Genomic DNA, 24355 nt, shown 5'->3' on the forward strand with positions numbered 1-24355 from the left:
TAAATCAACTTACTGTGCCTGAAACAACTTTTGCTCAACGGCAAGTGACATAGAGATAAAGCTGCTGATATTTTTCCCTGTTGCAATTTAGCCAACCAGCAGAGTATGTTTTCAAGGGCCAAGATGTTTTCTAAGACCCCCATCCAGGAGCAGCTATAGGGCAAATGCCTAGAGCACACATAGAAATCACACACAACCAATGCATTCCTGACCCTGAATCAATGCTTCTTACCCTTGTGTGCACATTAGAATAACCTGCTGTGCATGTGGGAGGTGGTGTTTAATGTTCCCAAACCCAAGTTGCAAGGGAATAATTAAGACAATCTCTAGAGTGAGACCCAGGCAGCAGTGTGATTTAAAGCTCTCCAGGTGATTACAATATGCAACCATACTCCCAAATGTCTGCTGCAAACCAACATCTTTCAGAGAATCAGTTGAAAGTATTTCTCAAATTAATGTAAGAAGTATTTGCTGTTGAGTTGTGGCCTTTCAATCTTACTCGTATTACCCACATTCTATCCTTTGCAAAACTAACCTCTGCTGAAGGGGTGGCCTGCCCCTCCACACCTGTGGGTGTTTCTCGTTAGGTGGAACGAGAAACTTGAGAAAAGAAATAAGACACAGAGACAAAGTATAGAGGAAGAAAAGCGGGGGCCCAGGGGACCGGCGCTCAGCTTACAGAGGACCCACGCCGGCACCAGCAGGACAATAGGATCGTTTTTAGGGAGGAAATCAGCAGTAAGCCATAAGAACAAGGATCTCTGTGACATGAATAAGTTTAAAGGAAAATCCTGTGCCTAGAGATAAACCTTTTAGCAGCATTGTTTCATCCTATCACATGGGGATAAACCTTGGACAATACCTAGCTTTTCCTAGGAACAAAGACACACCCTGCACGCCCAAAATCCATTAAACCTTGAGTTACCACAGCACATGTCTCTTGCAAGGACAAGGTTGGGGGTAGGGTCACAGATTAACAGCATCTCAAATACAGAACAAAATGGAGTCTCTTATGTCTACTTCTTTCTATATAGACACAGTAACAGGCTGATCTCTTTCTTTTCCCCACACTCTGCTACTTGTTTTCTTCCTGATTCAAACCAGTTCCATACACACTGGGTGCACACTATGTGCAGCCCACGGTGCTAGGTGGCCTGGCCGTGGGGAATATTGTTGTGGAGGAAGGACTTTGCTGTAAGAAATTTACATTCCCCAAAACTAAAACCATGCTGTTTACTCAATTGAAATAAAAAATGAAAGACTGAGGGGGATGCCCAAAGGTCAGGACATGAATAAATACCTTGGAATATTAATATCCATCTCATGATACCTGAGTGTAAATGTCCCACTTTGAAACAAAACAATGCCAAGCACTGCTATTATTCTGAAATATTGTTAGGATTAAATAATAAATATTTAAAATTTTATTGATGTATAACATGCATACAGAAACATATGCACAATAAAATATTAATGTAACGCTCAATAACTTGTAACAAAGCTAATACATTTGTGTAACTATAGAACTATCCCTGTTTTTGCCCACAAACCACTTCCTTCCTCTTTTCCTCCTCCCCAAACCTAACCACGATCTTAAGAGCTAATGTTATAGTTTTTCTTTTTATACAAGTGTTTTATTAGAGAATATTTTAACCTATACACAATAACCAAAATAGTATGAGCTGATGCTCAGCCTCAATATCTACTAATTATGCCCATTTGTTTAATTTCTACTTCAACTCATTCCCTATCCCCTTTATTATTGTTTTTAGTTATTTTTTGTAAGATAAGATGTATATGCCTTGAAATATACAGTCTTTACTGTACCTTTTTGACAAGTCAATATATCTATATATTCTTTTCCCTTTCATTTATAGAATTACTGCCAGTTAAAATTATCAATGTGCATGCAAATCACCTGAAAACATTATTTGAAATCCAGATTTTGATACTGTTGGAACCGAACTGTCGATTCCCTCCTGGGCAGGGGTCACCGCGAAGGATCACCGACACGAGATTCACAGCAGAGAGTTATTTATTACTAGCGCGCTAGGGTCCCAAGCTCTAAGTTGGCCCTGGGACCCCGACTGCTTGTTACAGGCTGTTTATATAGGCAAACACAAGTTCAAACACAGCTTAGGGCGCGAAATTTAAACAAAGCTTTAGGCGCGTGGTAATTGGGTCTGTCTATGGCCTGAGCAAGGTGTCTTGTTCTAATTGGTTAGAGCAGGACCTTATGAGGTTTTTTTCCTGGAGTTGTTGATTCCGGGAACTTCGAGGCAGGGTGGGACCCCCGGAATTGGCAGGGTGGGACCCCATGAGGTTGTTTCCCGGAATTGGCAGGGTGGGACCCTATCAGGGTGGGACCCTATCCAGAGCCACCTGGTGTTAATTTTTTTAAGTTCTTTTTTTATGAGGCCTAGTTTCTAAGTTTTATGCGGCCTAGTTTCATTCCCTCCTCTTTTTGTGTCAGAGGCTCAATCTTGAGGGTCTTCTTCAGTCCTGAGGGTCTGGTATTGTTGGGTCAGAACCATAGCATGTATTATGTTTAATCTATTTTTAATAAGGGTGAGTAAGCGGTTGAGTATGCATGGCCCGAAAGTCAGGATGAGCGTGAGCAGGATGAGGGGTCCTAAGATGGTGCAGATTAGGGTGCTAAGCCAAGGGGATTGGTTGTACCAATTTTTAAACTAATTTTGTTGAGATTTTCTCTCTTTTTTTTTCTTGTCTAATCTTTTTCTTAGTTTTGCCATAGAATCTTTAACTATTCCTGAATGATCTGCATAAAAACAACATTGCTCTTTCAGGGCTGCACAGAACCCGCCCTCTTTCAGAAAGACAATTTCTAGTCCTTGTCGGTTTTGTAATACAACTTCAGACAGAGAAGTCAAGGACTCTTCAAGTTTTGTGATAGATTGTTTTATGGCTCTAAGGTCTTCATTTATGGCTACTCTAAGTTGTTGCAGATGATGGTTACCATGCACTAGGGCTGCTGTCCCGGTCTCAACTCTAGCTGCTACCTTAATTCCTAACATGTCGGCGAGGGTGAGGGAGATTAAGGGTGGGGAGGTGCTTTGAGGAGCTTTTAGTTGGGGCTTCTCCGATATGGAAACCGGGGGCTTCCTAGCTTCTAATAAAACCTGGTTTGGCCTTACTGCAACAGGGGCAGTGTCTGGATTGACTAATAGTCTGATTTGGAGGGGAATTTTAGGCGGGTTGTGCTGGTAGAAATAGAGACCTTATATTAACCTTGTTGTTATCTATCTGTTATCAGATTTTGCCGCATCTTTAAACTTGATGCGAACCAGGTTGCAATTTTCCGAATATCGGGTTGTGGTACAGGGCTGGACAAAGGACATGGTTATATACCAAGGTTTTGTGGCTTATTTTTACTTTCCACTATTAGTAGTCACACAGGACCAGCTTTTGCAATACAAGTGAGTCAGATTTTCACAAGTTATTCTTATTTGTACTGCCCTGAATCCGGCACAGGCATAAAACCTGTTCCGGCCGATGGACACCTTTCTAGCCTGTCCTTTCCATTTTTGTCTATCCTGAGGAGTCCTTAATAGGACTCCTGTGGGACCAGTAAACCGGGGGCCTGTGTTTTTTATCTTTCCTGCTATTTTTTTTTTTTAGGTTGAAATAGAGGTCTGGAAACCAAGTCTTTATAGGAGCATTCTCGGAGGTCTTATTTAAGACCTCTTGATTATTAAAATTAATTATCTGTCAGGTCAGGCTAAATGGCCGGTGGGGGTTAGCATCAAAAACTACACTAGAGACGGCGCAGGGAAGAAGGGCAAACAATAAGCAAGGAGTTAGATACGAGAGCGTCTTATCTTGAGCGGGTCCGCGGAGCGTCGAAGTTTCCATGTCTCAAGTGGTGTTGGTCCGGACGTCTCTGGAGCAGCCTTGGCGTGGGATGCGTGGATCCAAGTGGAGATTCTGTCAACCTTTATGGCTGTGGGCGTGGTCAGGAGAACAATGTAGGGTCCTTTCCACCGAGGCTCTAGTCCTTGAGTGCGGTGCCGTCTAACGTAGACAGAGTCTCCCACCTGGAAGGGGTGACTGGTCTGTGGATGTCCTGGTTGGTACAGTTCTGCCAAGGGGGCCCAGATTTGGGCCTGTACTGCTTGGAGTCCTTTTAGCCGAGCCTGTAGGTCAGTCTTAGGATCGGAGGGGGAGAAGGAATTAAGCAAGGTTGACAAAGGGGGAGGTCCTCCGTAGAGGATTTCATATGGAGTGAGCCTAAAACGGTTAGGCGTATTTCGGGCCCTTAACAGAGCTAAGGATAGGAGGCGTTTCCAATCTTTTAAACCAGTCTCTAAGGTCAATTTAGTAAGGGTCTCTTTTATTGTTCTATTCATTCTTTCTACCTGTCCTGAGCTCTGGGGTCTATAGGCACAATGTAATTTCTAATTAATCCTCAATATCCTGGCGAGCCCCTGACTTACCTGAGAAACGAAGGCCGGCCTGTTATCTGACCTAATTACCTTGGGAAGTCTGAATCTAGGAAAGATTTCTTCCAAAATTTTCTTGGCTACTATGTGTGCCGTTTCTTGCCGGGTGGGGTAGGCTTTTACCTATCCTGAAAAGGTATCTACAAACACTAGTAAGTACTTATATCCAGCATAGTGAGGTTTTACTTCAGTGAAGTCTATTTCCCAATAGACTCCTGGGCGGTTACCACGAGTTTGTTTCCCTTCTGGCACTCGGGTAGCCCCAGCGTTTACCTGCTGACAGACCTTACAGGCAGATGTCACTTGTTCTACGAGGGTACTTGCCTTTGGGATTAGAAAGTCAGTTTTTTCAATGAGTAATTTTAGCTTTCGATTACTCAAGTGTGTCCAGGCATGCATCTGCTGGATCATTGCCAGGGCCTCCTTTTGGGGAAGGACTATTTTTCCTCCTTTTTCCCAGTTTTTAGTGTCTTTGTTTTCTATAGCCCTTATGGCTTTTGCTTCTTCCTGGTCTTCTGGGGTATAAGTATGTTCAATAGTTATGTGGCTGGTTTCGTCAGGTTCTGTGGCTAGGGTACTTCTGCCATGGCGGCTTGCCTGGCTACTTGGTCAGCCTGTCTGTTTCCTACTGCGACTGGATGCTGTCCTTTCTGATGCCCGGGGCAGTGAATTATAGCCACTTCTTGAGGAAGAAAAAGGACTTTTAATAAGGCAATTATTTCAACTTTGTTCTTGATTTCCTTTCCTTCTGAGGTTAGGAGACCTTTTCTTTCATAGATACTTCCATGAGTATGAGCCGTTGCAAAGGCATACCGGCTATCAGTATAAATGTTAGCTTTCTTTCCCTTGGACAGCTCTAGGGCCTTGGTTAGTGCTATTAACTCAGCCTTCTGTGCAGACGTGCCAGGAGGTAGTGATTGTGCCTAAATGGTGTTGTGGCCATCTACTACCGCCGCTCCCGCCCTCCGGGTACCTGAGTCAAGGTAACTGCTGCCGTCTGTGTACCAGGTGTGATCCGCGTCTGGGAGTTCTTGGTCTTTAAGGTCTTCCCGTGTTCCATGGGTCTCAGCCAGTACTTGCCGACAATCGTGTGGGCTTGGTTGGTCTTTTGGTACCGGCAGCAGCGTAGCAGGGTTTAGGGTGACCGGAGGGCCAAACTGGACGTGGTCCGTGTCCAGTAGGAGGGCCTGGTAGTGGGTTAGGCGTGCGTTGGTTATCCACCGGTCCGGGGGCTGCCGCACTATGGCCTCTAGAGCATGTCGGGTAATAATAGTTAGTGGCTGCCCAAGGGTTAACTTAGCAGAGTCCTTGACCAGCATAGCGGTGGCTGCCATGATGCGAAGACACGGGGGCCAGCCGGCCGCCTCCACTTCTTTCCCTCTCTCCCTGGTCCTTTTTCTCTCACAACTGCCGCCAGGATTTTTGTTAAATGCTTATCCCTCACTTGGTCCCTACGATCCTCTCGCTCCACCTGTTCCTTCACTAACCTGGCTTCCTTTTCCTCAGGGGTTTCTCTCTTATTATACACTTTTTCTGCCTCCTTAACCAATTACTGTAATCCATAGGTTTGGATTCCATCTAGTCTTTGGAGTTTTCCTTTGATATCTAATGCAGCTTGGTCTATGAATGCCATAGCTATGGTAGCCTTATGTTCTAGGGCCTCTGGGTCTAATGGGGTATACATTTGGAAACCTTCCAGAAGCCTTTCCATGAAGGCTGCCGGGCTTTCATCCCTTTCCTGAGTTATGGTCCTTATCTTGGCCAAATTTGTGGGGCACTTTCCTGCCCCTTTGAGACCCGCCAACAGAGCCTGGCGATAGACTCGGAGACTCTCCCTACCTGGTGCCATTTCATAGTCCCAGTCTGGGCGGGTGAGGGGAAATCCCTCGTCTATTTTATTGGGAAATTGGGTTGGGAGGCCTCCTGGTCCTGGCACATTTTTCCGGGCCTCCAGGAGGACTTGCTGCCTTTCTTCAGTGGTTAGGAGGACCTGCAAGAGTTGCTGGCAATCATCCCAAGTGGGCTGGTGAGTGAGGAGAATGGATTTTATTAACGAGGTTAGGGCCTGGGGGTCTTGGGAAAAGGAAGGGTTATGGGTTTTCTAGTTGTAGAGATCAGAGGCAGAGAAGGGCCAGTACTGGACCGTGCGATTGACGGTACGGAGGGGAAAAAGGGAGGATTGCCAAGTGGAAGGGCCATCTGGGTCCTCAGTCCGCCGCAAGCGGAGACGAGGAGGTGTCGGTGGCGGCGTCCAAGGGGTGAGTTTGGGTGGGGCTGGAGAAGGAGACGGGGTGGAGGGAGGGGCTGAGGGAGAAGTTGGAGAAAGGGTAGGGGCCGAGGCGGTAGAGGAAAGAGCTGGGGACAAGACAGGGGGCAAGGGTGAAGCGTAAGGTGGAGGTCTCAGAAGGGGGTTTTGAGGTGGAGGAGGCAGGGGGTCAAGAAGGAGGAGATCCCTCTGGGGTTCATCTGGGAGGACTGGCTTATGCGGGTCCGGTTTCCGATTTTTTTTTTTTTTTTGGGGGGCTTCTAAGGCAAGAAGGGTAGACTGGGGTGGGGAAGGGGAATGGAGGAAGGGTTTCACCCAAGAGGGAGGGTTTCAGACCAGATCCTCCCAAGTAATTATGTAGGCCACCTGGTCTGGGTGTCCCTGTGGCCCAGGATCCATCACTGTTGCTTTAACCTGTAAGATAATTGGGAGGTCAAATGTTCCATCCCGGGGCCACCCAACATGGAGGGTAGGCCACTCGGACGAGCAGAATTTTTGCCATCGTCTCTTACGGACTTCTATGGAGAGGTTGTGGGCTCGAGCCCGAACGTCAGGGAAGTGAGTCAGGGTCAGAGACAAAGGAGTCGTCAACGTCTGTCCTATTTCGTCCACGTATAATAAGGACAAAACGAAAGTAACAAAAACAAAGAGCAGACAAGTAAGGAGAAGCCGCGCGGCCAGAGAGTGGCGCCACAAGATCACAAAATATTCAGACAGCAGGGGCGACCTGCCTACAGATTTGAGGAGGCTGGCTGAGTCGTCAGCCTTCTCCCAGACTACCGCCAGGGCGTCCCCCGGGGCGTAAGTGGGAAGGTGCCGGACACGTCTGTCCCCCTTCCCCACTTAATTCAGAAGGAGTACTCCCCAGAGTTCAGAGTTAGCCGGCAAGACAGACAGAACAAAACGAAAGTACCTGGTGGGTCCGTTCAGTCAGCAGTCCGTGGCCCGGGCCAGATGGGTCTCCGCCGGATGGGTCGGGGGTCCTCGGATGACCCCACTTCCCGGCCAACGCACCAAATGTTGGAACCGAACTGTCGATTCCCTCCTGGGCAGGGGTAGCCGCGAAGGATCACCGACACGAGATTCACAGCAGAGAGTTATTTATTACTAGCGCGCTAGGGTCCCAAGCTCTAAGTTGGCCCTGGGACCCCGACTGCTTGTTACAGGCTGTTTATATAGGCAAACACAAGTTCAAACACAGCTTAGGGTGCGATATTTAAACAAAGTTTTAGGCGCGTGGTAATTGGGTCTATGGCCTGAGCAAGGTGTCTTGTTCTAATTGGTTAGAGCAGGACCTTATGAGGTTTTTTTCCTGGAGTTGTTGATTCCGGGAACTTCGAGGCAGGGTGGGACCCCCGGAATTGGCAGGGTGGGACCCCATGAGGTTGTTTCCCGGAATTGGCAGGGTGGGACCCTATCAGGGTGGGACCTTGTGGAGGCAGGGTGGGACCCTATCCAGAGCCACCTGGTGTTAATTTTTTTAAGTTCTTTTTTTATGAGGCCTAGTTTCTAAGTTTTATGCAGCCTAGTTTCAATACAATATATCTGGGCTTTGCCTGACAAACCCAGTTTCCTGGGTTGAAGCAGGGCCTGAAGAGTGTGCTAGCAACATCACCCTGCCCATGCCTAACGCCACCCTCACCCACCTGTGACTCACCTCTGGGGCCAGAGGCAGGGAAGGGAGGGTCATTTTGGCAAACCAGGCGTCTGTGCCATGCAAAGATTCCTGCCCCTTTAGAAATGGGTGAGGGTGAAAGCATCATGGCCTCCAGCTTTTTCATGCACATCTCCCCTGAGCCCACATGGCCACCAAGAGGGCTGCTGATGGCATCTGGTCCCCCAACAAATTGCCCCACCTCCAGATGGACTAGAGCAAAGTCAAGGGAAAGTCTGTCTGGTCCTTGTTTCTGCTCAGGCACTTCTGAGTTCTGTAGCCTTGCACAGGCCTTTGCCTCTCTCTGAGCCTAAGTTTTCCACCATACGATGGGTACATTTACACAAACCACACACACAATGAAGGTGAAAGGAGAGAATGGGCAAAATGACCTCACCTGCCAGGGAGTCAGCGCTCAGATAACTTTCATGCTCTGGGGTGGAATATTTCTTCAGAAACAAAGAGCTTGCGGATCCAGGACCTGGGCCTGCCACTGATCTGCTCTGTGACTCTGAGACAGTGGCTTCCCCTCTCTGAGCTCAAATCCCCACTGGACAGGCTGCTCTAACCTTCTGTGTCCCTGGGCTGAGAAGGGAGTTAGTCCTCCCCAGCTTGTAGGGGAGCCCTTGACCATGGTTGAGTGCAATCTGGCCCCACTGTCCTGCCTCACTGGAGCATTGAGAAAATGCGAACACAAAACCCAGACCCCAGCTGATCTGGGAACAGGTTCTCCTTGAATTTGTCAGGCACCTTCAGGAATTTGTCACCAGTTAACCAGCCTGTGACTGTGTCCACAAGCTGCTCCTTCTGCATGGATGCCGCTGTCCACTGCCACTCTACTAAAACACCTTTGATGCCCTCCTGATGCGCGCTGTCGGGCACGGCGAGATGGGCTGAGAGTGTATCTCCCTCCCCAAACTCGCTTGGAGCTGTGCGGGGCGGGCGGCCCCAGGACCCGCGGTTCTGAGCAGCTCCCGGGGGCCCCGCTGCCTGCACCCCAGGCCGCGCTGCGCAGCCCCAGTCTGCCCAGAGATGGCGATGCTGTAGCCTCTGGAGCCAGGGCCACCGGGGGTCTCGGCGGGGCCCAACAGCGGCGAGGATGCGGACCCTGCAGAGATGGGAGGGGCGCACCCCGAGCCCGAGCCACACCCGGACCAGTAGCCGTCGGTCAAGCCAGGGCCGGAGCGGACACTGTGGGCGGCGAAGAGGAAGCTGGGCCCAGCGCCCTGGGCGAGCCCTGAGCTGCGGAGCCCCGAGGGGTGGAGCTGGGTCTGGCCCTGCAGGCAGCTGGTGTTGCAGGTGGGCCACAGCCAAGGACACGCCCAGGCGTCCCACCTCATGGTGCTGCACGGGCTGGAGAATGGGGCTAGGGACAGCGCCAGGGCCACCCCGACGCCAGCACCCCTGGCAGACCCAGGGTCCGCCTGTGGAGAGACTGGATAGGTGCATTAAGCGATCAGAAAAGTCACTGGCTTGCTCTGTTGATGAGCAGAACGCTTTCAGAGAAGTGTATGCTCACGCAGTGCTCGGACGGCATTCGCGGAGTTTGACACTTGTCTGCTTGGGCAGATGCTCATATGCTTCCACAGAATGGATATTGTGATGGTGGAAGGTCAGTTGATGCTACAAGTAAAAATTCCAGAATCACAAGTTACTTTTAACAAGCAGAGGTGAAGGATCTCCTTCTGCAAGTTGGCCGGTACTTGAGGTATATTCATTCGATGTCTTTGATTCACATGGACATGTAACCTGGTAATATTTCCATGTCTCAAACCTCAATCCCCAAGGCAGCCTCTGAAGAAGGGGATGAAGATGACTGGGGGTACTGGTCCATTTTCAGGCTCCTGATAAAGACATACCCAAGACTGGGTAATGTATAAAGAAAAATGGACTCACAGTTCCACATGGCTGGGGAGGCCTCACAACCCTGGCAGAAGACAAAAGGCACATCTTACAGGGCAGCAGACAGGAGAGAATGAGGGAAACTAGTGAAAGGGATTTGCCATTATGAAACCATCAGAGCTCTCAGGAGGACTTATTCACTACCAGAAAAGTATTGGGGACACTGCCCCCATGATTCAATTAACTCCCCCCAGGTTCCTCTCACAACACATGAGAATTATGGGAACTATAGTTCAAGATGAGATTTGGGTGGGGAAACAGCCAAATCATATTATTCCACCTCTGGCCCCTCCTAAATCTCATGTCCTCACATTTCAAAACCAATCAAGCCTTCCCAACAGTCCCCCAAAGTCTTAACTCGTTTCAGCATTAACTCAAAAGACCACAGTCCAGGCTGGGTGTGGTGGCTCATGCCTGTAATCCCAGCACCTTGGGTGACCGAGGCAGGCAGATCACTTGAGGCTGGGAGTTCAAGACCATCGTGACCAACATGGAGAAACCCTGTCTCTACTAAAAATACAAAATTAGCTGGGTGTGGTGGCACATGCCTGTAATCCCAGCTACTTGGGAGGCTGAGGCAGAAGACTCGCTTGAACCCAGGAGGCGGAGGTTGTGGTAAGCCGAGATCATGCCATTGAACTCCAGCGTGGGCAACAAGAGTGAAGTTCAGTCAAAAAAACAAAACAACAAAAACAAAAACCAAAACCACACAGTCTAAAGTCTCATCTGAGACAAGGCAAGTCCCTTCTGCGCATGAGCCTGTAAAATCAAAAGCAAGTTAGTTACTTCCTAGACACAGTGGGGGTACAGGCATTGGGTAAATATAGCTGTTCCAAATGGGAGACACTGGCCCCAAAATAGGGGCTACAGGCCCCATGCAAGTTCACAATCCAGTGGGTCAAATCTTAAAGCTCCAAAATAATCTCCTTTGACTCCATGTCTCACATCCAGGTCATGCTGATGTAAGAGGTGGGTTCCTATGGTCTTGGGCAGCTCCACCCTTGTGGCTTTGCAGGGTACAGCCTCCCTCCTGGCTATGTTCTTGTGCTGGTATTGAGTGTCTGCAGCTTTTCCAGGTACATGGTGCAAGCTGTTGGTGGAGCTACCATTCTGGGGTCTGGAGGACAATGGCCCTCTTCTCACAGCTCCACTAGGTGGTACCCTGGTAGGGATTCTGTGTAGGGGCTCTGACCCTATATTTCCCTTCCACATTGCCCTAGCAGAGTTTCTCCATGAGGGCCTTGCCCCTGCAGTAAACTTCTCCCTGGACATCCAGGCATTTCCATACATCTTCTGAAATCTAGACAGAGGTTCCCAAACCTCAATTCTTGACTTCTGTGCAGCTGCAGGCTCAACACCATGTGGAAGCTCCCAAGGTTTGGGTCTTGCACCCTCTGAAGCCACAACCCAAGCTGTACCTTGGCCCCTTTTAGCCACAGCCTTAGTGGCTGGGACATAAGACACCAAGTCTCTAGGATGCACAAAGCAGGAGGGCTCAGGGCCTGGCCCACTAAACCATTTTGTCCTCCTAGACCTTCTGGCCTGTGATGGGAGGGGCTGCCATGAAGACCTCTGACATGCTCTGGAGACATTTTCCCCATTGTCTTGGTGATTCACATTTGGCTACTCTACTTATACAAATTTCTGCAGCTGGTTTGAATTTCTTCTCAGAAAATGGGTTTTTCTTTTCTATCACATTGTCAGGCTGCAAATTTTTTGAACTTTATGTTCTCTTGTCTCTTTTTTGAAACGAAATGCTTTTAACAGCATCCAAGTCACCTTTTCAATGCTTTGGTGCTTAGAAATTTCTTCCACTAGATGCCCTAAATCATCTCCCTCAGGTCCTAAGTTCCACAAATCTCTAGGACAGGGCCAAAAAGTCACCAGTCTCTTTGCTAAAACATAACAGGAGTCACCTTTACTCCAGTTCTCAACAAGTTCCTCATCTCTGTCCGAGACCACCTCAGCCTGGATTTCATTGTTCATATCATCATCAGCATTTTGATCAAGGCCATTCAACTAGTTTCTAGGAAGTTCCAAACTTTCCCACATTTTCCTGTCTTTTTCTGAGCCCTCCAAACTGTTCCAACCTCAGCCTGTTACCCAGTTCCAAAGTTGCTTCCACATTTTTGGGTAACTTTAAGGGAGCACTCGACTCTAACCGTACCAGTTTAGTGTATTAGTCCATTTTTACACTGCTGGTAAAGAGATACCCAAGACAGGGTAATGTATAAAGAAAAAGAGGTTTAATGGACTCACATTCCACATCGCTGGGGAGGCCTCTCACTCATGTCGGAAGACGAAAGGCACATCTTATGTGGTGGCAGATAAGAGAGAATGAGAGAACCAAATGAAACAGGTTTCCCCTTATAAAACCGTCAGATCTATTGAGACTTATTCACTGCCAGGAGAACAATATTGGGGAAACTGCCCCATGATTCAATTATCTCCCACCAGGTCCTTCTCATAACATATGGGAATTATGGGAGCTATAATTAAAGATGAGATTTGGGTGGAGACACAGCCAAAGCATGTCACTGGGCATCCAACGAAGTTATACTTAAAACAGGTAATTCTGGGTATGTAACAAGGATCTCTAGCCCACAGATTGAAAAGGATGATAGTCCTTTTTTTGGAAATGAAGTTTTACAGAAGAACTATATCAGCTACTAAAAGCAGATATCTTGTACTTGCCCTCACAGTGGCATGTGCTGCTGGTGCAGAATCTCTTCCCAGGAATGGAGACCAATGGCATGGAATCAGATAGAATAGATTACCTCAGATACTACACAGGCTTTTCCAAGAATTTACAGAGTTGCTCAAATTTATGATTCGTCCAGATCCAGAGAGAAGACCTTCAGCAATTGCCCTGATAAAGCATTCAATGTTGCTGCCTGCTTCTAGAGAGAGGAGAACAGTTATGTATAGAACTGAATGTTGAGAAGTCCAAAAATACACTTTTACCTAAAGAAATCATGAAAGCACAGACAGAGAAGGCTGCAGCTGAGGAAGGAGCACTCTTCACTGATCAGAGGCCACTAGGTCCACCATGCAGAGGAACACAACATCTTGACTTCTTAGAAAGAAAATGAAGTGCCCTATCAGCCTTCCAGTATACTAAGCTACTCATTTCCTACCTAACCACCCCACCAAAATAACACTGTGACAAAAGCAAGCTAGGTTGAAATCACTGCTAGAATTCAATTTGCAATTAATCTCTCTTTGGTGTCAGTAGTTTTACTGATTAGGACTTATACTTGTGAATTACAATTGAAAGCTGTACTTTGACCACAGCTTTTTCAGGCTTTTGTGTACTTACCAATCTGTCTTCTGTTAAATGTCAGTCACTAGTGGAGGTTACAGCAGCCTTTCCAAAATTAACCGCTGTGGTGGTGTGTTGCTCTCAGTGTGCTGATGCACTTTAGTGAAAATATCTTTTCCTGTAGTGACCTGGGGAAAGGATTCAAGTGCTTGATGACAAACATATTCTCCTCTCAAAAAGGCAAATGCTAAAACCACTCATTACTACTCAGCCTTTAATGTATCTGTGTGTCAAATTTACATTTCTTCTTTTTTTTTTTAATGTGAATTATACTTGTATATCCAATTGAGAGCATCTTTTAGGCACTGCATGAGACATGGGATGATAGTTCTGTGGAAGTATTGCCTTGTGAATTTGCTATTTAGTTTTGTCTTTGCTGTAAACTTGCAGCATTAAACAGACACTGTTGTTAATAGTCTTTCTTTTTGAAACAATTATGTGAAATGTACAGCTGCTCTTGATGAAAACAACTATTGGCCTTTTTTCCTTTGAACTTTAAAGCTGGTGAATTTTTAAAAAATGCATCTTCCCCTCGCCTTTGGAATTTTGTATTAATGCCAAATAATAATTACTGAGTTTGTTAATTTTTTCTGGTATTGTACTTGTCTGACTCTAAAAAAAAAAAAAAGAAAGAAAGAAAGAAAAACACTAGCTGGGTACGGTGACTCATACCTGTAATCCCAGCACTTTGGGAGGCCAAGGCGGGTGGATCATGAGGTCAGGAGTTCAAGACCAGCCTGGCCAACAGGCTGTCTCTACTGAAAAGACAAAAATTAGCTGGGCATGGTGGCACACGCCTGTAATCCCAGCTACGTGGGATGCTGAGGCACAAGAATTGCTTGAATCAGGACCCAGGAGACAGAGGTTGCAGTGAGCCAAGATCGCACCACTGTACTCCAGTCTGGGCTAGAGTGAGACTCTGTCTCAAAAACAAACAACAACAACAACAACAACAACAACAGCAACAAAAACCCTCCTCCCTCCTCCCCAATTTTGTATAAGATTGTACTGTTATTCTGATGTTTAAGGTCTTGCCAGGTTCATCTGCAGTGTTTGTGTATATAAACTGATCTTGGTAATCTGCTACATAGCTGTTTGAAATGCTAGAATTACTTCGGACATTCTAAGTCTTTCACAAAATACATTGTATCTATGATTAGCCATTTGACTAGTAATACTGGCAAGCAGATTTTGCAAAAAGAAATAGAAGTTGTCCATTGTTTTCTCACAATTTTGATGTAAAATATGTTTGCTCTTGTCTTTGACTTGTGTTTTATTAATATTGACTGGCATATTAAAGATCACTCTGAGCTTGCCTAGGAAAAGAAAAAACAAAACAGGTCTGTGGGTAGGACTACCAGGCAGAAGGCATGGTGTGAGCACAGGTGTGGGGTTAGGGGAACAAGCACCACAATGCAGGGGCAGGAGGCAGGAGGTGATGACCAAGAAGAGGAAAATCCCCAAACCCAGCAAGTCACTGAGCCAAATGAAAGCCTTTTAACCTGCATCAGCCATTTAACCCCATCAACACTCCAAGTGAACATTCTGTTTTAGAGACACGGATAGTTCTTATTTTCCTGTAATCCTGTAAACGAATCTTATTGCTCTTATCAGCCTGTCCCCAGGACTAAAATCCCAAGTTAGAATACTATTCTTAGGAAGGCATCTTTCTGGATTAGGCTGCAAGGAAATTGAGTTATTTGCTATCAGTCATTCACATGCTCCACAGACATTAATTTACCAGAGCTGTGCTGGGGAATGGGAGGAGCTCATTAAAACCAGGCCTGGATGGTGCACAGAATGTGAAGGGTATAGGGGAACACAAAAAGGCTAGGCCCAAAGACAGTTCCAAATCTAGGAGGCACTGTTATTATGCCTATTTTACAGAGGAGGAAAATGAAGCACAGCAGGTCACTTGATCAACCATTCTGCCCCAGAGTAGAGGAGCCAGGATCTAGACCAGCCAGCTTGCCTTGCCATCAGAGCTCACACACAGAAGCTTGTTCTGCAATGAAGCAGGACTGCGCTATGTCTAAGTACACAAACTCTGGTTTCACATCCCAGCTGCTCTGCTATTTCCAGCTGTGTGACCACGTGCAAGTTACTTGCCCGTGCTCACTGTCCTCTGTAATGTCAAGATAGCAGTATCTGCCTCATGGAGTCCTTTAAGTGAGTTAATAGTGTAACATGTTATGGTGGCATGCACACAGTCACCATCAGTAAATATAGTCTATTATGCCTGAACCCCAGATGGGCATATGTCCTTGAAAAGTCTAAAACCCAGGACTCTGAAATACAGCCTGTGAGATCCTGGAATCCTCCAGCAGCATTCTAACATCTCTTGGCTACAGAATTGTATGCTGCTTCCCAGGGCTGGAAGGTGTATTTGTATTAATATAGTGTAATAATACGGTCATGTGTCCACCTAGTTCATCCCTATAGTAGGCAAATAAGGTGATGTCAAAACCTTGGCTGGGCCCAGCCCTGGTAACCTTCCTTTCTCTCTTTCCTGCATACTCTCTCACTCATATTCATACATTCCTTACAGGACTGCTTAGACCACAGAAAAGGCAGGAGGGTGAGGAGAGAAGGTGAGTGGGTGGGTGGGTGCAATTGTTCATTGAAGTGTGCTGCCTCTTGCCATGCTGAACTTGTGGGCCCAGGCACTGGGTTTGGACCTGAGGGGGTCTTGTTCTCCCTTTAAGCCTCGGCTGGGTGTGGTGGTTCACGCCTGTAATCCCAGCACTTTTGGAGGCCAAGGTGGGTGGATCACCTGAGGTAAGGAGTTCGAGACCAGCCTGACCAACATGGAGAAACTCCGTCTCTACTAAAAATACAAAAAAATTAGCTGGGCATGGTGGCCCATGCTTGTAATCCCAGCTACTCAGGAGGCTGAGGCAGGAGAATCGCTTGAACCCAGGAGGTGGAGGTTGCAGTGAGCTGAGATCAAGCCACTGCACTCCAGCCTGGGCAACAAAAGCGAAACTCTGTCTCAAAAAATAAAAAAAAAACCCAAACAAAACCAAAAAACACTTTAAGCCTCAATTGGCAGCAATCACAGAGCTTTGTCCTTCCCTGTGAGCCTGTCTGGGTGTTTATGCTGGATGACATGCACCCCCTCTGCTAGGGGTGCAGAGTCTATGACCTGGCCAGGCAGCCATGGCAGATGAGAAGAGCTTCAACACCGACTTTATTGTGCTGCTGGGTTTTTTTTCTGCTGGCTCTCGGCACGTTTCTCATGAGTCATGATCAGCCTCAGGTCTATGGCACCTTCTGTAGCTCTGTCATGGTGACTGGGGATATCATCTGAAGCACGTGCACACTGCTACCCCAAGGCAGGTGTTGGTGGGGCTGGGTGGGGATAGGAGGATTGCAGACCATGCCTCTGTCTCATAAATCAACTCTTGATCCTTCAGTCATCTCCTCATTCTCATTTTGACTCTCTGTTTACTTCTTTCTGGTCTCCTGAGCATTCATCCATCCATCCATGTTTCCATCCGTACTTTCATCCACCCATCCATTCATCTAGTCATCCATCACTTAGCAGAAGGATTGATCAGAAGCCCCCAGGATCTGGAGCCATGAATGAAACACCACGGAGGAGACACAGTGAAACACAACATATTACTCATGTGCTTAAACTAAAAGTCAATGAGTGCTTTCCACCTGCCAGGCACTCCTGCATTTAGAGTGCAGTTCTGCCCTTATCCTGATCTTTTTGGTGCCTTCCGTAGTTCCATTTTATAGCAGAAAAAGCTGAGGCTCAGAAAGTGAGGTTCTATAACTGGCCGAGTTTGGATTGGAGCTCAGATGTGCAGATGTAGGCATCATTCTCTTTCTTGAGTTCTCCACCCCAGGGCCCCAGAGCAGCTTAGCTTTCTGGGGTGGGTCAGGTCTAATCTTGGTGGAATGCATTGAGCAATTCTCTATCTTTTGGAGTCTTAATGTATTCTTAGCCCTACATGTGATTTAGTGATGAGAAAAACACTGGTTTGAGAGTCCTATGTTCTAGTTCCAGTTCTGACTGAAGCTTTGTGTGTTATCTTTGTCTTTCTGAGCCTCAGCGTTTTTATATGAAAAATGGGATGCAAGCCTCTATTTTGCACCACCTCACAGGGTATAAAGATCAAAGAAGAGATGGAATATAGTAATTTTTTGTAAACTCTAGAGTGTTGTATGTGGGTGAAAGGCTCCCAGGTGCTGATACCTCGGAGAAAAGGACATGTCAGCTCCCAAATGAAGTCTCTCACTCTTTCATTTTTATTTTTAACTTCAAACACAAAAATGTTTTTCTTGAAGTACATGCTTAAAAAGCTCCTATTGTTATGGGCGGGTCTTTGTTCTTAGTGCTCCCAAGATGTGGCCCGCCTCCATTGGGAGCTCTAAGAAAAAAGACCCGCGCGTAACATTTAGTGGCCTCATATGGGGATTCTCCAAAGCAGTAATATCGGACCACTTTCACTTGCTATTCTGTCCTATTCTTCCTTAGAATTGGAGGAAAATACCGGGCACCTGTCAGCCGGTTAAAAATGATTAGCATGGCTGCCGGACTAAAGACTCAGGTGTTAGGCTTCCTGGGAAGGGCTAACAACCCCCAACGCTTCTGGGCTGGTAGTGTTGGTCTGCCGGGAACCAGCTTCCACTTTCACAATTTTCCTGGGGAAGCTGAGGCCTGACTATAGGCAGAAAACTGTATCCCAAACTCCCAGCATTAGCCAGTTGAGACTATGGTGCAGCCAGAAGTCTCTACCCAACAGTCGCCCATGCATGTGCCCTTACCTTTCCTTCTGACCCATACCTCCTGGGTCCTGACCATGATGTTTTTGAAAGTGTAGCCCCAAAATTCTCCTTACCTCTGAATCTACTTCCTCCGATCCCTGCTTCCTAGGTCCTTATGGTTCAGACTTTCATTTCCTCTAGCAAGTTATATCTCCAAAGGAATCTAAGGAAGCTCTATGCTGCATCTTTAGGTCCCTAGGCTATGAACCCAGAGCGTCTTGTCCCTGGTATCCCTCCCAATTTAGGCATACAGCTCTTGACATGGGCAGTTATGTGGGACCCGTTCCTCACCACCCTTGCCAGGTTCCCAAGTTTGTAAATGGCTAGGAAGATTGCTCTCCCATTGTGTAAGATGCTCTCCTTCCCCAATTCCTACTCCGCTTACCCCTCCACAATGCAATCTCCAAGCCTTGGTTCCTTGGCCAGGGCCTTAGAACTGATGGCCCAGTACTTTAACAACTGGAACTGAGTCTATGACAACATAATAGATCAGGATGAAAGCAAATTGAGTAAGTCAGAGAGAGAGAGACAGAGAGGAAAGAGAGAGAGAGAGAGAGAGAAAGAGACTGTGGAAAGAGAAGCAGAGAGAGAAGGGAAAGAGGCAGAGAGACAAAGAGAGAGTCAAAGAGAGAAAGAAAAAGAAGTAGTAAAGAAAAAAGTGTGCCCTATTCCTTTAAAAGCCAGGGTAAATTTAAAACCTATAATTGATAATTGAAGGTCTTCTCCATGACCCTATAACATTCTAATACTACCTTGCTGTCAGTGTAAACAAGAGCGTAGCCTGAAAACACTGAGACCACCGACAGCCCGTAGACTTCCTATCAAAAATTCGTAACCCAGTAACCTGCGGATGGGTCAAATGCATTCAATCTGTAGTGGCAACTTCTTTGCTAACAGAAGATAGTAAAACAATAGCTTAGAGGAAACCTCACTGTGAGCACACCTCACCAGTTCAGAGCTATCCTAAGTAAAAAAAAAAAAGCAAAAAGGTAGCTTACTAACTCAAAAATCTTAAAGTGTAGCCCTATTCTGTTAGAAAAAGGCGATTTAACATTAATAGCTGAAAATTCCCTTAACCCAGCAGATTTCCTAACAGGGGATTTAAATCTTAATTACCATACAGAGGTCCGACCAGACCTAGGAGGAACTCCCTTCAGGACAGGATGATTAGATGGTTCCTCCCAGGTGACTGAGAAAAAAACCCCAGTGCGTATGCTATAATTGACAGGGAGACTCTTGTGGAAGCAGAGTTAGGAGAATTGCTTAATAATTGGTCTGCTCAAACGTGTGAGCTGTTTGCACTCAGCCAAAGCCTTAAAGTACTTACAGAATCAAAAAACGATCTCAATCCTGACTCAAAAGGTTACCGACACCCTCTCTGAAATGAATTTGCATAAGAACTGTTGTTTGTGGGGATGCATCTTGATGGGGCAGCTGGGTTGTTATGAAATACTCAAGAACCCAGCCCAGCTCTAGGACTCACCCCTGAGCACAAAGGCAATATTGGGTGTGCTGGTAGAGGACCACTAGAATCCAGCAGCCCGGACCCCTTTCTTGTGGTCAAGAAAGGTGGGAAAAGGGGTGCAGGACTGCTACATTGGTGAGCATAATTAATCTGATAAGCAGTGGTCCACATGTGGTTATGCACCCTGGAAAGGAATAAGCATGAGGACCATAGAGGATGCTCTAGGACTCATGCTCATCGGGGTACTGGCATCCCTATGTTCTTTTTTCAGATGGGAAACGTTCCCCCAAGGCAAAAACGCCCCTAAGATGTATTCTGGAGAATTCGGCCCAGTCAGAGCGCATGTATCTTTTTCCCTCTCAGATTTGAAGCAAATTAAAATAGATCTCGGTAAATTCTCCGATAACCCTTATGGCTATGTTGATGTTTTACAAGGGTTAGGACAATCCTTTGATCTCACATGGAGAGATATAATGTTACTGCTAGATCAGACACTAACCCTAAATAAGAGAAGGGCCGCCATAACTGCAGTCCGAGAGTTTGGCGATCTCTGATACCTCAGTCAGGTCAAAGACTGGATGACAACAGAGGAAAAAGAACAATTCCTCACAGGTAAGCAGGCAGTTCCCAGTGTAGACCCTCATTGGGATGCAGAATCAGAACACGGAGATTGGTGCCACAGACATTTACTAACTGACAGAAGGACTAAGGAAAACTAGGAAGAAGCCTATAAATTATTCAATGATGTCCGCTGATGGATGTTAATGATGTCAATAACACAGGCAAAGGAAGAAAATCCTACTGCCTTTCTGGAGAGACTAAGAGAGGCATTGAGGAAGCATACCTTTCTGTCACCTGACTCTGTTGAAGGCCAACTATCTTAAAGGATAAGTTTATCACTCAGTCAGCTGCAGACATTAGAAAAAAACTTCAAAAGCCTGCCTTGGGCCCGGAGCAAAACTTAGAAACCCTATTGAACTTGGCAGCCTTAGTTTTTTATAATAGAGATCAGGAGGAGCAGGCAGAATGGGATAAATGGGATAAGAAAAAGGCCACTGCTTTAGTCATGGCCCTCAGGCAAGTGGACTTTGGAGCCTCTGGAACAGGGAAAGGCTGGGCAAATCAAATGCCTAATAGGGCTTAAGGACACTTTAAAAAAGACTGTCTGAATAAAAATAATCCACCCCCTTATCCATGCCCCTTAAGTCAAGGGAATCACTGGAAGGCCCACTGCTCCAGGGGACGAAGGTTCTCTTAGTCAGAAGCCACTAACCAGATGGTCCAGCAGCAGGACTGAGGGTGCCTGGGGCAAGCACCAGCCCATGCCATCACCCTCATTATGCCCCGGGTATGCTTGACCATTGAGGGCCAGGAGGTTAACTGCCTCCTGGACACTGGCGCAGCCTTCTCAGTCTTACTCTCCTGTCCCGGACAACTGTCCTCCAAATCTGTCACTATCTGAGGGGTCCTAGGACAGGCAGTCACTAGATACTTCTCCCAGCCACTAAGTTGTGACTGGGGAACTTTACTCTTTTCACATGCCTTTCTAATTATGCCAGAAAGCCCCACTCCTTTGTTAGGGAGAGACATTCTAGCAAAAGCAGGAGCCATTACACACTAGAATTAGGAGAAGGAAAAAGGGTAAATATATATATAGACTCTAAGTATGCTTACCTAGTTCTCTGTGCCCACGCAGCAATATGGAGAGAAAGGGAACTCCTAACTTCCAAGGGAACACCTATCAAACACCAGGAAGCCATCAGGAGATTATTATTGGCTGTACTGAAACCTAAAGAGGTGGCAGTCTAACACTGCCCGGGTCATCAGAAAGGAAAGGAAAGGGAAATAGAAGGGAATCGCCAAGTGGACACTGAAGCCGAAAGAGCCGCAAGGTGGGACCCTCCATTCGAAATGCTCAGAAGGACCCCTAGTATGGGATAATCTCCTCCGGGAAACCAAGCCCCAGTACTCAGCAGAAGAAATAGAATGGGGAACCTCATGAGGACATAGTTTCCTCTCCTCAGGATGGCTAGCCACTGAAGAAGGAAAAATACTTTTGTCTGCAGCTAACCAATGGAAATTACTTAAAACCCTTCACCAAACCTTTCACTTAGGCATTGATAGCACCCATCAGATGGCCAAATCATTATTTACTGGACCAGGCCTTTTCAAAACTATCAAGCAGATAGTCAGGACCTGTGAAGTGTGCCAAAGAAATAATTCCCTGCACTTTAGGCCATACATTTCAATCCCTGTATCTTTAACCTCCTTGTTAAGTTCATCTCTTCCAGAATCAAAGCTGTAAAACTACAAATAGTTCTTCAAATGGAGCCCTAGATGCAGTCCATGACTAAGATCTACTGAGGACCCCTGGACTGGCCTGCTAGTCCATGCTCTGATGTTAATGATGTTGAAGGCACCCCTCCCGAGGAAATCTCAACTGCACCACCCCTACTATGCCCCAATCCAACAGGAAGCAGTTAGAGCGGTCATCAGCCAACCTCCCCAACAGCACTTGGGTTTTCCTGTTGGGGGGGGGGGGACTAAGAGACAGGACTAGCTGGATTTCTTGGGTTGACTAAGAATTCCTAAGCCTAGCTGGGGAAGGTGACCACACCTACCTTTAAACACAGGGCTTGTAACTCAGCTCACACCCAACCAATCAGGTAGTAAAGAGGGCTCACTAAAATACAAATTAAGCTAAAAGCAGGAGGTAAAGAAATAGTCAAATCATGTATCACCTAGGAGCACAGGGGGAGGGACAATGATTGGGATATAAACCCAGGCATGCGAGCAGAGAGTGGCAACTCCCTTTGGGTCCCCTCCCATCATATGGGAGCTCTGTTTTCACTCTATTAAATCTTGCAACTGCACTCTTCTGGTCCGTGTTTGTTCCAGCTTGAGCTGAGCTATATCGCTCACCATCCACCACTGCTGATCACCACTGTCGCAGACCTGCCACTGACTTCCACCCCTCCGGATCCAGCAGGGTGTCCACTGCACTTCTGATCCAGCAAGGCACCCATTGCCACTCCCGATTGGGCTAGAGGCTCGCCATTGTTCCTGTGTGGCTAAGTGCCCGGGTTCATCCTAATCGAGCTAAACACTAGTCCCTGGGTTCCACGGTTCTCTTCTGTGACCCATGGCTTCTAATAGAGCTGTAACACTCACTGCATGGCCCAAGGTTCAATTCCTTGTAATCCATGAGGCCAAGAACCCCAGATCAGAGAACAAAAGTCTTGCCACCATCTTGGGAGTGGCCCACTCCATCTTGGGAGCTCTAAGAACAAAGACCATAACGCTGTTGATGACTAAATTAATATTTTTCTTATCAAAATATTTTAACTTACCCATTTTGATGAAGGTATTGCTGGTAAGTATCCATTTCCAGCTTTAAGAATAATTTTTCACATTTCCATTTATATTTATTATTCTGGTTTTGATTCTATACAAGTTATGGACATTTTACTTCCATCCTTGTAAAGTATATATTTTTTCTCTTACTGATTTATAGTGTTTTTTCTCCTCTTTGATGTTAGGTGGCTTGACTATTTTTGGTATTTAATTTATTTTTTGACCCACTGTGTTTCTTCTTTTAAAGACTTAGGCCGGGCACGGTGGCTCACACTTGAAATCCCAGCACTTTGGGGAGCCGAGGCAGGTGGATCACCTAAGGTCAGGAGTTCAAGACCAGCCTGACCAATATGGTGAAACCCCGTCTCTACTAAAACAAATACAAAAATTAGCCAGGCGTGGTGGTGTGCTCCTGTAGTTCCAGCTACTCAGGAGGCTGAGACAGGAGAATCGCCTGAACCCAGAAAGCGGAGGTTGCAGTGAGCCGAGATGGCACCACTGCCCTCCAGCCTGGGGCAACTAGAGTGAGACTCCATCTCAAAAAAAAAAAAAAAAAAAAAAAAAAAGACTTATGTCTGGTTTTCAATTTTAGAAACTTAGAAGACACCAACTCTGAATATTGACTTTACCTTTGAAAATATGTTCTGGGAAAAAAATAGATCTTTTTTTTTTTTTTTTTTGAGATGGACTATTGCTCTGTCACCAGGTTGGAGTGCAGTGGCATGATCTTGGCTCACTGCAACCTCTGCCTCCTGGGTCCGAGCGATTCTCCTGCCTCAGCCTCCCAAGTAGCTGGGATTACAGTCACCCACCACCACGTCCAGCTAATTTTTGTATTTTTAGTAGAGACAGGGCTTCCCTATGTTAGTCAGGCTGGTCTCAAACTCCTGACCTTGTGATCTGCCAGCCTCGGCCTCCTAAAGTGCTGGGATTACAAGTGTGAGCCACACGCCCAGCTGAAAAAAATAGATTTATTTCTTCTCATTCTACTTTTCATAAATGTGTATTTGTGGTTATATAACTTCTCCTTTTCTGCTTTTACACTAATTCTGCTCGGTATTATACTTCCCTAATTTTCTCATTAGCTCAGACTAATTTAATGTTTCACTCGAATGTTGTAAATTAAATAGACTGATTAATTTTTAATTGTTTA

General features: G+C 46.5%; 1 protein-coding gene and 1 pseudogene across 1 annotated transcript in view; one reads left to right on the forward strand and one right to left on the reverse strand.

The window, feature by feature from the left end:
- Window positions 1-7791: 7791 nt before the first annotated feature.
- The window catches only part of LOC112427091 (uncharacterized), a 79136-nt gene continuing 62572 nt past the window's right edge, over window positions 7792-24355 (reverse strand). The window contains exons 2-4 of the mRNA XM_071093945.1: window positions 13602-13732; window positions 13060-13182; window positions 7792-12594 (exon numbers count right to left, since the gene is read on the reverse strand). Of these exons, the coding sequence (XP_070950046.1) occupies window positions 9047-9829 (783 nt within the window). The 5' untranslated portion in view covers window positions 9830-12594; window positions 13060-13182; window positions 13602-13732 and the 3' untranslated portion in view covers window positions 7792-9046. The remainder of the gene's footprint in view (window positions 12595-13059; window positions 13183-13601; window positions 13733-24355) is intronic.
- On the forward strand, window positions 10388-13374 carry LOC105483929 (wee1-like protein kinase pseudogene; annotated as a pseudogene).

The sequence above is a fragment of the Macaca nemestrina genome, chromosome 3, assembly GCF_043159975.1.
Source record: "Macaca nemestrina isolate mMacNem1 chromosome 3, mMacNem.hap1, whole genome shotgun sequence".
NCBI classification, from domain to species: Eukaryota; Metazoa; Chordata; class Mammalia; order Primates; family Cercopithecidae; genus Macaca; species Macaca nemestrina.